The 17514-nt window shown below is 43.2% G+C and overlaps 1 protein-coding gene across 2 annotated transcripts in view; it reads right to left on the bottom strand.

Moving 5' to 3' along the window:
* The window catches only part of TMEM178B (transmembrane protein 178B), a 222520-nt gene extending 205940 nt beyond the window's left edge, over nt 1-16580 (bottom strand). Inside the window, exons 1-2 of one of the 2 annotated variants that reach the window (XM_066550759.1) lie at nt 16425-16580; nt 14593-16071 (exon numbers count right to left, since the gene is read on the bottom strand). In XM_066550759.1, the coding sequence (XP_066406856.1) occupies nt 14593-14974 (382 nt within the window). In that variant the 5' untranslated portion in view covers nt 14975-16071; nt 16425-16580. Of the gene's footprint in view, nt 1-14592; nt 16072-16207 lie in introns of both variants that reach the window. The other variant, XM_066550758.1, reaches the window with a different exon arrangement.
* Between the last annotated feature and the right edge of the window lie 934 nt (nt 16581-17514).

Consider the following 17514-nt stretch of genomic DNA (forward strand, 5'->3'; position numbering starts at 1 on the left):
CCTTGGTTCACTTCAATAAAGTTAGTTTAATCCATGAGAGCTACAAATTTATTTCAGACTTTTCTTCCTAAACCTTTAAATAGAACCATAAGAATCACAAAAAAACAAAGCAGTACTTCTAATATAAAGCTGGAGCACAGCTGAAAGACCAGTATATAAAGCCATACATCAATTAGCAGATGAAAAAGCTGCAAAGACAATACATCAACAGAAAAATATCAAACAAAAAAACCAGCATGGTAGACAATAGGCCTTGTTAAATCCTTTGAAACCAGATTGGCATCTGTGATGGGTAAACTTTTGCTCTTACATGTTTCATGTGAAAACTTTCTCCATATTTTTTACAGCAATATGCCAAAATGTCAGAGGAGTCACTTCTCAGCTCCCAGGCCCTTAGAAAGAAAGGAAAAATAATTGATATATTATCTTTGGAAAGGAACAGCCTGATGGTAAAAGAAACTGTTAAAGACCATAGAGAGAACTCCTGACCTATTTCTTCCACTTATATCCAGATTTTTACATGTTGCCTCTACCTTTTGGTTCAAGTATGTGCGCACCAGATGCCTAAACCATGATCTCAGCTTTGAAGATTGTTGCCATAGCTCTGATGGAGAGTGAAACTTACTCAAATTAAAACTTAAACTTGGGAACCCTGACCTGCATTTTAGCACAGACCAAAACCCTGGAAAGAAAGCACTGAAATGAATGGAGAAATGTTCATATTTGATCCCAAAGTATTAGAACCAAGTCCTACCCTGGTGTAAATTGCCACCAGGATAGATATAACTAGGGCAATTTGTGCCTTCTGAGAGCTAAAGAGCTGGATCTCGTTTCAAAACACAGATCCTAAAGACATTCAATGAAACATTTATCCCAAGCAACCTGAAGAGCCTTAGTCCTCAGAGGAGGTATTTCAGTGCCTAACTCATGGGCCCAAGATGAATATTCAAACAACTTAATTTTCTAGGTGACAGGTAAAATGTGCCGTCCAACCATAACAATCAAGTGCAGGTCACCTCAAATTTCAGGTACAGGAACTCCCAAAATGCCATGAATTGCATTCAAAGGACAGAGAATCTTTAAAATTTAAAGAAGCTGTGCTATTCCAGTCATCCTAATGCCACCAGCCAAAAACTACACCCTGGTAACACAACCAAATGGACACCATGACCCCTCAGATGGAAGCAAGGCTGGCAGCAGGTGAAGCAGAGCTTGAGTTTGAAGATTTGCCCATACCTCAGCATTGTGGGCAGCTTCCCACTAAAGGGAGGCCTGCTTCTTTCCCCTTTCTCTCCCTTTGTACTTGTGTTCTTAGAGTCACACATGGGCAAAGAGGACTTTGGTGCTGAAGAGTTCATCTGCTCCTGCTCCTACTGCCTCTCCATTTGAAGGCATTGACAATGCAATTAGTTGCTGTGTCACAGGCTGGATGCTGATAATAACTGATGAACAAGAGAGGGCAGATGTGGCACAAGTTCTGCTGTGGCACAGAGTGCAGGGGACACAGAAAGAACAACACAGGGGACAGGAAGGAAAGACTGGGGGAGAAGCAGAGGCCGTTCCTGTTGTGCCATCACTGTCAGTGTGAAGGAAAATTTACACTGACATACATGTTTCCTCCTTCCTACCAATCAAGTAGCCTCTCCCTCCTTCTCTGGAAGACACTTAAAAAAATTGCCACACTCTTCCCAGTGACACCTTCTGTTTAAAAAAATGTTTGAAACAAGTCCCCGTGCTTTCTACAAATGGAATTTTCCAGGTCCAGAGGCCAAGACACCGTGTAGGCCCATTCTGCAGCCTCTTCACCACTGATAAACACAGACCTTATGGAGTGGTCAGTGAGATTTGGTCCTGCTCCCATCCCCACAAAGTCAATGCCCTGGGAGTCTGTGACTACCTTTCCCACCAGGGTCAATGAGTTAGAAAGAATAGCATTTCAAAACTGGAGGTCCTCCCTCAAGACACCAAGTAGAAAGGATTCATCCTTCCTCTTAGACATGAAATACTATTTCATGGAAAAAGGATGGCTTAAGTCTACAAAATGAGCCAAGAAAACCACTTGTCTCTGCCCTTGTTCCATACCCTCAGTGGTGTATAGTGGCTTAGCACAGCTCACAGGCACATACACATAGCTGATAGCACAGCTCAGCACACAGGCACAGGACCTCACATCCAGCTACTCCCAGATATGTGCCATGCCTGTAGAGGCAATGCCATCAACCTCCAGCCTCCCCTCGCTTGGTCTCTGCCACCATCCTTTCCTGGTCACTCAAAGCAGAATGGGGCCTGTTCATCAGGCTGCAGTCATTCTTCAGTGGAAACAGAAAACATAAATTCCTCCTCTAATCCACCTTAGATACAGCCCTGCTTCTACAGGTGCTCAGGCAGAGGGCTGGGTAACCATTCTCAGTAATGCAGGAGGCAGCTTTGCTACTGGGAGCGTCAGACAATGTTCTCTGAACTTCCAGACAGGAAAAGCATCCGCGCTTGTCTTGCTCCATACTGATGTCATCGTGCTTCCACCTTTCCTGGGAGCTGAACTATAGCCCCAAAACACTGTCCTAGATGTTCTCCTACCTTTAGTGCTGTGGAGCCTTTGTGTTCTCTGCAAGACCTTTCCTAAAAACTCCTTTGAGGATTGTGGTCTGCTGCTTCACACACAAGTGAACAAGGTTTGTAGTGGGTCATTTAATCCTCATAAGGGGGTGGATCCTATGCCAAAATCCATCCCAATATAAGGAAACTCACCCAACATCACCAGCCAAAGGGTTGAACATTTTGTGAACTGAAATACACATCTCATGATAATTTAAGTAAGTGCAAAGAAGAGTTTAATTCCGCTGCTGCCAGCGATTCTGAACGTTTAAATATAGTACGGAAATTCTCTTCTATTTTATATAAACTGTTTTAATGAAGAAGCTGAAGGCTTTGCATTCTCCTAGCCTATGAATATAAATAGCTGAGAATCTAACAGGCCTTTGTTGTTGTTGAGCTAAGACAATCTGAAATTAAAGCAGATGAAGGAGCCAGGAAACAAAGACCCCACTAACAACATTATTTCAATGAAAGGTGAAGTATGCATTGTGCTCAGAGTCCTCCTCTCTAGTCCTTCCTGGGTGTGTGGGGAGTCACAGGAATGAAACAAAGCATGGCTCAGGTCTAAGTGAGAGACAAAGCAGCTGGGATAGTGCAGCTGGATTTGCCTTAGGTCCCTTCCCTCTCTCCAGACACCTGTAGCTGGTGTCAGGCAGCCCAGAGACAAACACTCCTTCCATCAGGCCCTGCTCGATACAGAGCTGAATATGCTCTTTCATAGGAAAAAAAAAAAGGAAAAAAGAGGAATTAGTAATAATAGTTAAATAATCCTTCAGAGGCCTATGGATGTTTCACAAGCACACAGTACTGGAAAGGACTCTTCATTTTTCTTGCGTAGTAGGCAATATATCACAGAACACAGAAACAGTTGAGTTAGAAAAGGCCTTTAAGATCATCAAATCATTCTAGTTGTGCTTTGGCCCTTCTAATTTCCTTTCTGCATAACCTTATTACATCCTTGTAGTCCTCCTGAGCTGCCTGCCTCTTTCTCCAAAGGTCACAGTCTCTCCTTCCAACACACCACTAACTCTTGAGTCTACTGCCACATGAGTCTCCATCCTCTACCTCCACTGTGACAGCAAACCAAAGGGCCTTGCTAGCACACTGTCCCTAAAACTTCAGTGTGCCACCCTCAGGCTTATCGCTAACAAGCCGGGCTTTATCTCTTTTCCCGTTAAAATCTAGCTCAAACTTCTTTCAATGAGCCCTGCTAACTTCTGTGCAAAGATGCTACTGGTCCCCTACTTCAGGAATTCTACTGTTGACTTCATCTTGACACTTCGCCTCTCAGCACTTTTTGCCTTCCCCCAGTTAGTTCCTTAAACCTCTCTAAATTTTGTACTAATTACCTTAACATCACAACAAACCATTTCCTTAGGGGCAGAATATAAAATCCTTTACCAAAATCCTGATAATTTAGGTCTAAAGCATTTCCTTATCTTAAACCCCACTTATCTTCCTAGCAAAATATATCAGGGTAGTTTGGCACACTTCAAATAGGAAAGCATACGTTGTCTGTTTATTTTCCCCTGTGCATTTAACTAATCTCTCCTTTAGAACTTACTTTAAACACTGCTTGGTATTATTATGATCAAACTAAAAGGTCCACTGTGGCCCAGACAATTTTGCTCCTTTCTTTAAATATAGATTTGCTACTTTTCATGCCTAATGTACCACCCTAATTAGACAGATTTATTGAAAATCCTTTTTACTGGACTTGCAATGTCACATCTTTCAAAAGACTGAGATGGAAATTGTCCAACTTCCCAATTTGAGCCCATTAAGTTATTTGAGTTTTTCCATTTCCCCTGCTCCTGTTGGCTGTCTCCTTGGTCTCTCTGATCACCATAACACCCCTCCCCTTCTCTTTAACCATTACAGAATATCACATGAACAAAACTGGACAGTTTTGGGAACCGGTAAATAGAAAGGGGATGAAATTTAACATAAAATATATAATTAGGGATCAACAATTACAAATTTCTTTCCAATGCAAATTGTTGCCCTGCAGAACTTTTGCATTGTTGAGCAACTGTCCTCTGTGTAAAACAGGGACCATTCTACTCTTCAAATACCTTTATGTTAAAAAATCAAGAACAGTATTTGGATACTCAATCAGGGCCATCCAAGTATCTAAGACAAAGCAATATAATTGGATCATCAGCTACCATAAATCACCAACTCTTCAAAATCACTCTAGTGACCCTAATCTACACCTGTAACATCCGAAAAAGTTTTTGTTTCTTTTGTTTGTGTTTGTTTCTGTTATAATATTTCTATCTTGAAATGACCATTAGGGAAAAAAAAAAAGCATCTACACTATAAAGGCTCTTTTACATATTCAAAGATAGGCACTGATTAATAGAGAGACAGAGACAAAGAATTATACATTCATATTGAGGCAGAAAGATCTTTTCAAATAGCTTTTGTTATCCAATAAAATTAGCATGACAGTTTCATCCTATTAGAAAGTCTAGAAATACATTTAGTAAGCTTTTTTCAAATGTCTGCTGTTAAAACTCATAACCAACAGAAGTTTCTCAGAATTACGTGAGGGCTACAATGAGACACCCCATGTCTTTCACTGGATCTGGTGGGATATCTTAACAGGATCCACAACTGCTGTGTACACAGGACATCCTGAAACTCCTTTTCCTTAAAAGTCCCCAGCTATGCAAATACCGTTCTCCATACACACACACACACCTCACTTTGTGGAAAATATCCTGGATTAATACTTGCTATTTATTTATCTTTTTTGAGGTTCAAGCTGAGACTGGAACATGGCTGTTACAAGCACTGGACAAACTTGCTGAACTCTGTTGGGGTGAGCCATGCTTACACCTCTGTAAGGTTACTTACAGAGTATCCTGAGTTTACAGGATAAACTCACAGCAGGAAGGCAGAGCAAGTTGTAGAAGAGTCAGTGGTAGTGACTTCTCTGCCCTTTAAGCTGCATGTTTTAGTGCATCTTCTGTTCAGTGTACAACTCTGCTTGATCCAGTCAGCCCCCAAAAAGGCAGGGCTTCATCCTGAACCCTGTGATTTCCCCCCATCCTTCTCCTCCCCACCTGGACAATTCCCTGGACTCTTTCAACAAACACCAGCCACCTCTTCACACTAAGCTTCCATGGCCTTTCTGTCACCTCAGATCATCAGCATCAAGGACTTCTTGCCTGCCCTTATTCTTTTATCGCCCTCTTTATCTTTCCTTGCCTTTCTCCACCTGTAGATGTTATCCATGCTGCATTTTTTCATTCACAGACCTTTTGCCTTGCATTCTCCTAGCTGTTCCTTCCCTGTACCCCAAATCCCAGCTGATCCATACCAGCTGGTCCTTGCTATGTCTCACACAGCAGGGCATTTCTAATGGGAACCCTCCTGCCTTTCTCCTCTATAAATGCATTGTTTCCCCATTTAGTTCTGTTCATTTCCTAGACTTACTACTCCAGCTCAGCACAGTTAAATCTCAGACTCACAGTCACAATCACCTCTTTGCCACATTTGGCTCACTCCTCAGACCCTCCTGCCTCCTCCAGCCCCCACTTCAGCTGTCACACAGGATTTCACCTGGTTCTTCCACAAGAAAACGACAAACCACGATCTTCCTCTTCCAGCAGCTTTGCCTTCTGTTTCCTCTTGCCCTCCTACAACTCCTTCCCCATTTTTCTTTCCTACAGATGAAAAACCTCCTGTGGCTTTCTTACTTTCTTTTATTTGCCACTGAGCCAGTCTTACCCTACCTGCTGCCTTTCCTTACAGCTGTTCTTGCCCTCTTGCTCTCTCTTTGCCTTGACCTCTTACATCCCTCTGCCTCTTTAGTCTCATAACACAAATACCATTCAATCTCTTTCCTCTCAAAATATTATCTTAAAACACGCTTTTATCTTAAAACATTTCTTTTCCCCTATAAATACCATGTCTTTTCCTCTCCTCCCTTCCTCACCAGCACCTCTCTGAATATTCCAGCTACAAACGCTGCCTGGAGTTCACTGCAGCTTCCTCTCCTTTGCAACCACTGCTAAAATTTTACTTTATGTACTGGGCAATCTTCAGCACAGTCTGAATACTCTGTTCTCAGCTGCTGCAGCACACTGGCTACCTGCAGTAGTCTCTTGTGCTGTTTAAACTTGAAGCAATGTCTCTCTTCAGCTACCGTGGTTTTACTGACTTATACTGCACCACCTTTGAATCTGCTCCTTTTCCATGCCCTCCAGAAGACACTTTTGTTCTCCCAGATCTGCTGGGGTTCATGGGGCTTTTCTCTTTCTGTATTTTACTCCTTGATAATTTCAAGTGCAAACAGAGATTCCGCTCTGATCTCCATAGAGAAATTTCCAAGCTCACTCCTCTAACACAGACTTGTCTTCCTAGGTCCATACTCACAGTATCTCTAATATTTCTTCATAGACACACATAACAAACTCAGCTAATTGTAATTAAAACAGAGTTCCTAATGGTCTTCTTCTGTCTTTACTATGTGATCTCTTCAGTAATTCCCCTCCAGATCATCACAGACAATGCCATTATTTTTCTTGTTGTTCTGGTCCAGAACTGAAGCAACATTTTCATCTTCTATCTCTCACCATGGATATAGATCCAGGGGATGTCTAAGGTTTGCATATCCTTTCACCATCCAGGCTCTCACCACCTCCTGCCTTTATTACCACAATATTTCTTTTTCTGACCTTTACAAATGTGAACTTGCCCTCCATGTATCCATTTAGGATGGTGCTAGAAATATAATTTTGCTAACACATCACTCTGACTACGTCATTTCTCTTAGCAGCTGTAGACTGCTGTCCCCATATCTATCTCATTAGTGTAATCTACTTGTCTTCATTAAGGAAATGTCAACTTCTTCCTACAGCCACCCAAAGAGGTCAATCCCCATCACCTACTTATTTAATATTTCAAGCAGACATGACCCATGATTTTTCTGGTGCCATCCCTCAATCTTTGGAAGACCATCCTGTAAACATCTGCACTTCTTATTCATTATCCTTCTTTACAACTGTACATGTGGAGGAATGCCACATTTTGTGGTGCTCACAGGAATGTGGTTTGCCTCCTGGTGTTCTAAAGCCACTACTGCTCACACTGAACATAATTACTTTGTAGTCTCTCTGTACTCTCTCATAAGGCTGCATTCACTGCCAATATTTAAAGTGCAGCCACATGTCAAAAGGCCAGGGACATTTTTCTGATCCGTGATTTCTGATCCATGATTAAGGCTCGTAAATCTGAGAGTAGAATGTGAACTGGCATTAATAATAGTGAACGAAATCCCTATTATACTGCTACTGAGCTGAGGTATGAGAGATTTAGTCCCTTGCCTCAGGTCATGAAGAAAGACTATGGCAGAGCTTGGACTCAATTCTGGCTTTGTAAGCCCCTGCCCTAACTGCAATACTACCTTTCTTTCATCTATTTTGGTACTTATCTACAAAGGATTATGATTTCAGCAGGCTCAGCTGGGCAGTTCTGAATATTTATTTATAAAAGAATTAGGCCTAATGAGAAAGAAAATGGATAAATTTCCAATTTTTTACTCTGATTTCTCTCCTGCAGGGAAAATGCGTTAGTTTATATTCTTTTCTTTTAAGTGGATTCTATTCTGAATGATCTGTCTAGGGAACTAGGATTCCAGAACCCGCATTATTTATTTGTTCTTTCCTTAAAAACTAAGAAACACCATCTCATTTCTTTCTGTTGGTCCTAAAGAGGTAAATTTGTTAAGAGTTCCATCAGCAGTTTGTGAGCAATGAGCCATTAAGTAACTCACATTATAAGTTACTGTCATTATTTCTGCTAAACCTACAAACAGAAAGGCTTCTTATCTATAAAGGTTCTGCAATAGTTAATGAACTCATTCACCTCTTGAACCTTTTCTAAATGCACAGAAATACTTTTTCAATGAGAAAAAGCAATATTAATATGGATTTTTACTGCAGGAGATGACAAAATAGTTCAGACCATTTCATCTCTACTAAAGTAAAATTATCTTTCAAATTTTTATTTTTACAGTGAATAGAACACAACTACACTCATATTAAATCTTTCCTCCACAGCTTTTGCAAATTTTTTAGCAGTAGGCAGAAAGGATAAAAACGCTGAGATTTCTCAAAAGGATTTGGGTGTTCAATTAAATGAACAGGAATTAAGCATGCGGTCCTGCAGGCAGCTCTGCAAACATCAGTTTCTCTTGAGAAGGGCATGATCCTGTCATTTTTACTCAGGCAAAATTTCCATTTGTCTTCACTGGCAAATTTGTTTGAAAGCCAACAGCTTGATTGAAATTTGCCCTTTAAAAAGTCATGATCGAAACCAGGTGCTGTTCTGTTAAATTACATATATGTTCTTAGTATTTTTAGCAGATATATATTATCGAACTATCGATTATAATTATCCCAGATGTGTCAGAGGAATGTGTCAGGTTCTTCTTACTTGTGGCAAATAAACTTTCTAATGAATTGCTATTTAAATTTGATGCAATTAAAATATTAAATTGCTTATTCCAGATATGATGGGCCAAATCCTGCTGGAACTCACACACATGAACTGGTGATTTCATCCGCTAAAGGATTTTGGAAAATCCCTGAACAAGAGGGTGGCTTTGCTGTATCTCAGTTGTTAGACTTCCAGTCTTAAATCAACTGACTAAGAATAATTTCAGCATCAAAACCAGCAAAACTGAGTACCTGGATAGCCTAAGATTCAGCTCCAGTGCTGTCTATTGCCTGAATTTCAGTGGATGCCTCCAGCAGATCTCCAGCTGTGACAGGAGGGAGCACAGACCTTGCACTGGCCTTTCTACCCAGGGACAATTTTAACCTCAAAGGAAACACTAAAGGCCTGAACTTGCTGCATCACCATATTCAATAGAACATTTACTATTGACTTCTCTAGGATCATAATCCAGACTTCAATAAAGTCCCTTTTTTAATGAGTCCATTTGGAAAACAGTTGGGATTTCAAGCACGTATTTTAAACAAAGCCTTTGAGTCTTTAATGTATAAAAGATACATTTAAAAAATGGCTATCCTAATTTTCCTGTCAAAACCATTGCACTTTAAAAGTCAAATCTAGAGCATTGTAAGGTATTACAAGAATTTTTACAAAAATAAATCTTTTTGCTCTTTGCAGCTAGATATAGCTGCAAGTAGCCTCTCTCAGTAGCCTCTTTCCATTTGTGTATAAATAATCCCTAGTGACGGCTGGAGTAGTCCTGTTAAGCCTTTCTTCCCCAGTTATGCCCTGCATCTGACAAAGAAACCAGAGAATGCTTTCATCCCAGAAATCTTGAGTATTATTTCAGGTGGAGGTAGGCTGCACAGGAATTACTTAGGGTTTGGAGGTTTTTTTCACTGGTGGCATGGGCTAAGTATACTCACAGTAAAATGTTTTAAAAATAGGATTTACTATGATTTCCAAAGAAAAAAAAGAAGGTAAAAGGAGGGTTGAAATAATAAGGTCATTGTAAATTCTGGGGGTTTTTAAGTAAAAATTGGATTCCAATGTCAGGCAGCAGAGCCCCATCCATTCAGGTTTAACTGGCAGCCTTCCAAAGGCGAGATGAAAGGTCCTCTGAGCAGTAATTGTCTAAATGGAACAGACTCTGGTTATTGTGCAACTTCTTCAGCTACTTTATTGTACTTTTATAATTAAATGATGTAATTCCCTTTTTTTTCTTTCTTATTTTCCTCTCAACTACTGCAGGAAAGCATCTGAGCAGCCTTGCCATAGGATGCAGGCAGACTCTGTGGCTCCCCATTTTTTTCTGGCTCACTACAAGTTGTGCACAAGGAGTTGTGAGCTGCTGGTTGCCAAAGCAGGACATAAACTCTGCCTTCTCCCAGACATTTACCGGCATTCCAGCTCTCTGCTTGCTTAGTCCTGGAGTTGGGTGGCTCACTCAGAGTTGTTGCTTGGGTGAGGGGTTGCTGCTTTTGCTAGAAACTCCATGGGGTAAAGGGGCAAACAGTGGATCTGATAGGAGAGGTTGAGCTCCGTGCTCAAAGGGGCCTCCAGCAGCAAAGGCTATTCAGTTTGTGAAGGAGATTGGACAAACACCTGACAATTGGAAGGGTTTTAGAATATTGAGCTGAGCAACCCCAGAGCCAGCATTTCCTGACTCTGCAAGGCTTTAAGGATGAGGAGTGAAACTCTGGTCCTGAGATGCTAAAGGCTCAATCAGATGCGAAAGCAGAGTCAGAGGAATAGCTCTGTTAGCTCTTTTTCACTGGTCCCTCTGTTTTAGAGTGCTTTCCCTCAGTCCAAGCAGTCCATTCCCAGAAATATAGATTATTCAGCAGAGGAAAAGTTAGCAAGACTGAGACCTCAGTTTGCATGTTCAACTCCAATAACTTCTTTACTGCTTGTAATTTCTGTTGTTTCTGATTTGATTTTTTTTTTCATCATGTCAAAGAGAAGAAATGAACTGCCTAATTTTGTTGGAACTTTTGAATGCTCCTTTGGTCACATGCTAGTCTGCCTCTCCTTGAGTATTCTTACTTGTGACAACCTCTTTTAATTCACTGCCTATTTACCTAATTGTATTAGTTTAAGACATGCACATGGGTTCTATAAAAATACAAAAAAAGTATAGGAGAAATAAAAATAGGACCAACTATTTTGTATATGTATTGCTATAATTATACCTATATATATATGAAACTTGAAGCAACAAATCTCCAGTTTTTCTAGCAAAATCCAACATAAAGGTCTTGATTTATTTCCCAGAAAGTAAAAATTAATAAATACAGAATAGAATTACAGAAGTGGCCCAATCTATTCAGGAACAGAATTGGTTTTTCAAATCAGTGGTATCAGAATATTCCCAAGTACCACAGTTCCTGATCCTGCCACAAGCCATTGCCTATAGCTTGTATTAATTTCAGCAGAGTTCATAAGCAGAATAACTGCAGGGTATTTGCAAAGCTAGTTAGGCTCTTAATGACCACTTTTTGTTATACTTTGATAGACAAATCTCAATAGACCATTCTCAATACTGGAAGTTTTGCCTAGGGAAAAATGTAGGATCTGTTTTAAACTAAATGGATCACAGATCCTGTCCAGCTTTAACAGCAAACAAACAGAAAACCAAAACACTTAATAAAATTTATATTCAATTATATATAACATTACACACCATATTTGGGGCCAGAACCTGCATTAGTTTATCCACTTCTGCAAGAGGTGTATTACATTAAATTAACAGAGGAATAAGAGTTAAAGCTGCATATCCATCCTCTTTTATAAGGTATTTGCCCTGGATCTCATAGAGAGTGATTTCATCTGTGCAAGGATATGTGCCCCAGTCAGGTAATTTGAACACTACACACAGGGAATATCTGCAGCCCCTCACACCTGCACATGACAAACTCTGTCCACACACCCATCCCTGCAACTCCTAACTCCCAAAAAAGTATCTGTCATGGAAGTGAAAACTACTTTTAGTTTTTACTTTCATGATAGATCCTCTTGGTATGTACCTGGAATACCTGCCTTGTTTTGAGCTCACAGCTCTTCTCAACATTGGACAGCAGTAACACTTACTTCACTTTCATCATATAAGTGAGGGTCAAAAAGGAAACATCTCCATTTTTATTTCTGAGCAAGCCAAACACTTGATTTCGTTGAATTGCCATTACACTTGCTTCTTCTGTGTTTCAGTCTAGAGGTGCCAAAGCATGCATATATATACGTATATATATGTATATGCTATACCTCTATAGCATTTATGGGTGACTCTTCCTCATGGCTGAGAGCTACAGCATAGACAGATCCTCACCCCAGAAAGGCCATCAAATGACCTAAAATGCTGTTGTTTAATGTTAGGAGTCTCCCTCCTTGAACACTTCTCCCATCCTACAATGAAGTTTGTTAGAAGTGTATCAGAAAACATTTAGAGCAGGCAAGGAGTGACACACCCAGATATTTGCACACAGCTCCTTTATGTGCATAAGTTGCACATCTGACCTGGGGCAGAGACTTGGCCAAGTGGCTCCCTGGCCATCTGCAGCCACACCTACACAGGGGTGTGTGCAGGGACACTGAGTGCACCTGGGCCCAGGGAACCCCTGGCTGCCAGCTGGGTGCTGAGTGTTTAGAGTTAGTTTACTCCACACACTCATTTCCACATACATGAACACCAGCAGACTACAGCAAGATCTTTCAAAGACCACCTTCTCCTGCATGTAACCACCTCATCTTGCTTTGTCACATTCTCCCTGTGGGTAACACTTGGGTAACACTTAGCAGAGCTGCCATTACACAGAACCCCGTGCCACAGAAATTTCAGCTGTTTCTGGCAGGAGAAATGGACATTCCTGCTCCCAGGACAAGGCAGGTAGAGAAAGAGGAAAGAACCTCACTTATTTCAGGCTGAAAATCCTCTCTAATAACCACAACTCCATTTGCAAAGGTGAGCTCTGTTGACATGTTCGCCCGCTGTCAAGGTTGAATTTGTTTATGCCCCGAGCACAGCAAGCACACGTGGCAGAGCAATCCAGCTCACCATGGCCAGCCCAGCACACCCCATCCTCACCCAGATGGAGAATAGGAATCACTCCCTTGGCACTGAAACCAGCAGCAGGGTGTCTGACAGGCTTCTGACATGTCCACCTGCCCATTACAAATGGGGCTGAAGACACCAATCTATTTCCTAGGAGTTGTTAAATAGCATCTGGACAAGAAGGGTCCCTAGAAACACAGGCAGGATCCCAAGCAGTGATCCAGGTACACCACCTGCTTGGACTGGTTTGGTACAAGTTCCTACCATGCTACTCACATCCAGTGCTCACTCATAAAACATGTGGAACAAAACATGTACATGGGCAAACACGTGAGAACACCCCTCCTGAATAAGTAGCTTTAAGCATAATTCCACTCGTAATGTCTGAGGAGGGAATTAACAAAGGCTATCAAGAGAGTTTGGGATAGAGAACACTGTTGGAAGACAAGTATTTTGGAAGATGGCACTGTGTGAGAAGCAATGATTTCATTAAAATGGAAATAAACTAATGGGGAATCTTCTGATTGCAACAGAAGAACCATGGGAGGGAAAGGTTATTTTGTAGTACAGAGTAACCATGCTGTGGGTAGCAAAGATGCCGTCATCCTTTACTGAAACCCTCATCATCCTGCAAAAACATGCATCTTCTGTTTAAGTAGGGGTTTATGCATGTGGCCCCTTCCTATACTTCACATCAAAGAAACATTTGGGGCAAAATGACCATCACCTTGAACCACTACCCTGAGGGAACAATTGAGACAAAGGACCAAAAGACTAGAAAAAAAACAGCACAAAAATGCTACAGGCAAACAGATGCATCTCCACCCCTAGAGAAAATGATTCCTTCCTAATAAATTCATGTAATGTTTTGTAGATATTGAAAATATTCCAAAGCATAGCTCAGTGTAAACAGCAAGTTGGGTCTCCTCCTGCTCTTTAGCATTTCTCTTTGTTTACTCTCCATTTGAGGATAGAAAAAGCCTACATGTGAGCACTGCAAATGGTGTATTTCAGGATGGATGTGATATTCAGAAAGGCAGCAATGAAACACAGACATATGTAGTCTCCAATAAAATATGTACTTTGCCCAAGCCACCAGGGTCAAACAAACTGAAAAAAAAAAAATCCAGTGTCTCCTTTATGAATACTTCTTATTTGTGTGTGGAAATAATCTGATACCATGGTGATGGGAAGACTAGATCCAGATTAGAGAGAGAGCACAAAAAAGATATTCTGGGCTGTGTGTGTTCTCACCCTCATTGCCTGCTTGCTCCCAAACCCCAGGAGTAGAGATCCTGTGGGAAATTGCGCTGGCAGTGCTTCTGGAAGCAGTGCCCAGCCAGGCCAGTTCACCCCTTGCAAGGAGAGGCACTTGACTAGAGATGCCAGCTCCCATCTGTGAGCCCAAATGGCTCTGCTCAGCCCCTGCTCATCTCAGGAGAGCTTGGCACATTCATCTGGTAAAAAAACACAGCCCTTACCTTTGGCAATCAGCTCCTCCAGCTCCTGGTCGAATCCTTGTCGGTGGCATTTCCTCCAGAGCCCCATGTTGGTGGAGTTGTACTGTCTGTTGCACTCGTCGACTGCGCTCATAGCAAAGATCTGCCTCCTGTTCCTTGCCAAGAGGAGTTTCCCTTCCCAGCGGTCCAACCTAGACCTGCTGGCCCTGAGAGGCAGGTTGTTGTTGGAGTTATAAATGAAGCCAGGATCATTTCTCTTAGTGGTGATGCTCTTGCACCTCTCTCTGTGCTTCCTGGCATCAGTTTCGTACCAATGGTCAGAGCAGATTGCCACAGCCAGCATGCCAAGGGCACACAGAGCTAAAGAGAGGCCAGCATAGAGCAGTAACCTTCCAGCAGCCATGCCTCAGCTTCACAGAAACACCATGGACATCTTCACAACAGGCAAAGCCACTGGGGGTGAGAGCACGCAAAAACCAGCGGAGCAGCTGCTGGGTGTCACTTGGCACAGACTGCCTCAAACATCCCCAACTCTCGTGGCTCACATCCACGCTGCAGAGGGATGCTGAGAGCACTACAAAGTTCTGCCCTGGAGGCAGTCTTGGAGTCTCATCTGCCTCTTCTCCTCTGCAGAGGAGACCTGGTGAGGAGAAACAGCCTTTCAGCAGCGACCCTCTCACCGCAAGCACCCCAGTGGCAGGGGCTGAAGGGATGAATCCCCCTGATGGCTGATCAGTCCATTAATCTCTTTCAATCTGGCCCCCTCAGAAATCCAGAAGAGATGGCTTTCAGATCAGCAGGCTCACTACAGCATCATCACAGGACAGAAAAGTTCAACAGCCTGACATCTCCCACTCGCAAGGAGCCAGTTGTCCCGGTGTCAGGAAGGGGTGACTTGCTTTTTCTTTGTCAGTGGCTCAGCAAGAGCATCATCGTCTGGACGGTCGGTCTCTTGCTTGGGTTTAAAGCGGGGTCGAAAGGGAGGGAGCGAGAGGGGGGGGAGCAATCTGTTGTTGCTGCTGCCGCCGCCGCTGTTGCTGTTTGAAATCGTGGTTAAAGCATCCCCTCCCCGGCTGCCTCCGGGAACGCGGGCGCGCTCGGGTCTCTCCCTCAGCAGACTTCGCTGACAGCCGCTGGCATCTTGGCTTCGGAGACACCTCGGCTTCTCTCTGCCAGCCTTGCCATTCACTCTCCCGCTTTTGTCGTGGGCGCTGTCATCCAGGCAGCCGAACGCGGCTCTGCCTTCCTTCCGCGGGCAGCGCTCGGGCAACCCCGGCTCCGGGCCGGGCAGAGGCGGCGGAGCAGCCGCAGCCCGGCAGGAGCCGCCGCCGGCCCGCTAGGCAGCGCGGGGGGCCGCCCTGGGCCCCGGCATCCTTCCTCCTTCCACACACACACACACGCTGCTGCCCCCCCTTCCGCCGGCAGCTGCAAAGCTTCCTCCGTCCCCGGCGCTGGGATGTGTTGTGCACAGTTTTCCTAACACGGCGGCACGTTAGCCATCTGCAAGATGAAGGCAGGCAGGGCTACGGCTGGCGGAGAGGATGCTGAGGAACGGGGAGGGGAGGCAGGGAGGGAGGGAGGTCGGGGGAAACCGAACCAAAACAAACCGGGGCGGAGGTGGGGGGGAGCTACACACCTTACACGGGGAGAGGAAAGCAGCCCCTAACTGTTGTCAACAGCTTCAGGGCTGCACCATTTCTCTGCCATATGGCCCGATCTCCTCGTCGGAGCTGAGATTTTTTAGCTCAGCAGCTTCGTACGAATCGTATCCCCGGCATCAGTAGTTATATATTCAGACATTTTTTTTTCTCCTTAAATTTTCACTCCCTTTCTCTTTAATGGGAATAACTCACCCATCTTGTAGAGATCAAGTGCAACAGAAGGCGAGCTGGAGTCCCCAAGCTTTAGAAATCTCATTTCACCGTTTTTAACCCAAATAATAGCAAATCCAATCTTCTGTACACCTGGGAATCTTTTCTTGTTCAAACACCGAGCCCTGCAGCCTTGGCCGAAGCCTACAGACCGAGCATACAGAGCGCTGAGCCAAAAGCCAGTGATGTCACCCATGCAACGTGAGACTCATTTCTTATTTCTCTATCCTCCTTAAAGATAAACTGCACCACTTCCCAGGCAGGAAATGTCGAAGCCTTACTCTCTTAAGAGGGGAAAATGTAAAACCTGGATTTAACTGGATCCTGATCATTCTTAAACACAAGCCCTTACATTATGTCAACCAAATCAAAAACAAGCAGAGCTGTTTCTCACTGCACCAAAAAAAAAAAAATTCCCAACCTGCTACATAGTAGAGAGAATGAGCTTGAAAGAAATCCTGGATTCTAGACCTTCTGTGTGATCCAGAAAGCTGAGGCCTCCAGACTCTGAAATTCACTGTTTAAAAAAAGAAATACACATGGTCATTTCCCTTGCACCAAAAAGGGCTGGGTGCTGGCACATCCTGACCTGTGAGCACCACAGCATCCTGCAGTTCACAGTGGAACTAAGTGAGCTCCAACCAATATTTGGCTCCCACTGACTCCACAGCATGAAAGGCAAACAATGCAGCTGCTCCTACTGCACCAAAAAGTCCACAGCCCAATGCCTCCCTACAGGTGTATGCTGCAAAAATCTACATCCATGCTGGATCCTACCAGCTTTTGGCCCCTGAATCCCAAGCTGTATCATCTGAATTGAAAATAAACACAGCCTTTCCAGGGCTGGTGACAGCTCTTGGCCCCAAGAGGGGAGCCCTGGGATTTTGCTAACTTTTAACCCCAGCCACACAAATTATACTTGCTCCATTGGGGAGAGCAGATGTGGTAGCTCTTTGTGTATCAGAAATACATACCTGGATTGTCTTGAGGAACACATTTGCACCAGGAAAAAATTAACCCATATGGCTGGATCATAACTTTTGGCACCAAACCAAATTGTACTATAGAAAAA

The sequence above is a fragment of the Molothrus aeneus genome, chromosome 5 (genome assembly GCF_037042795.1).
Source record: "Molothrus aeneus isolate 106 chromosome 5, BPBGC_Maene_1.0, whole genome shotgun sequence".
Lineage (NCBI taxonomy): Eukaryota > Metazoa > Chordata > Aves > Passeriformes > Icteridae > Molothrus > Molothrus aeneus.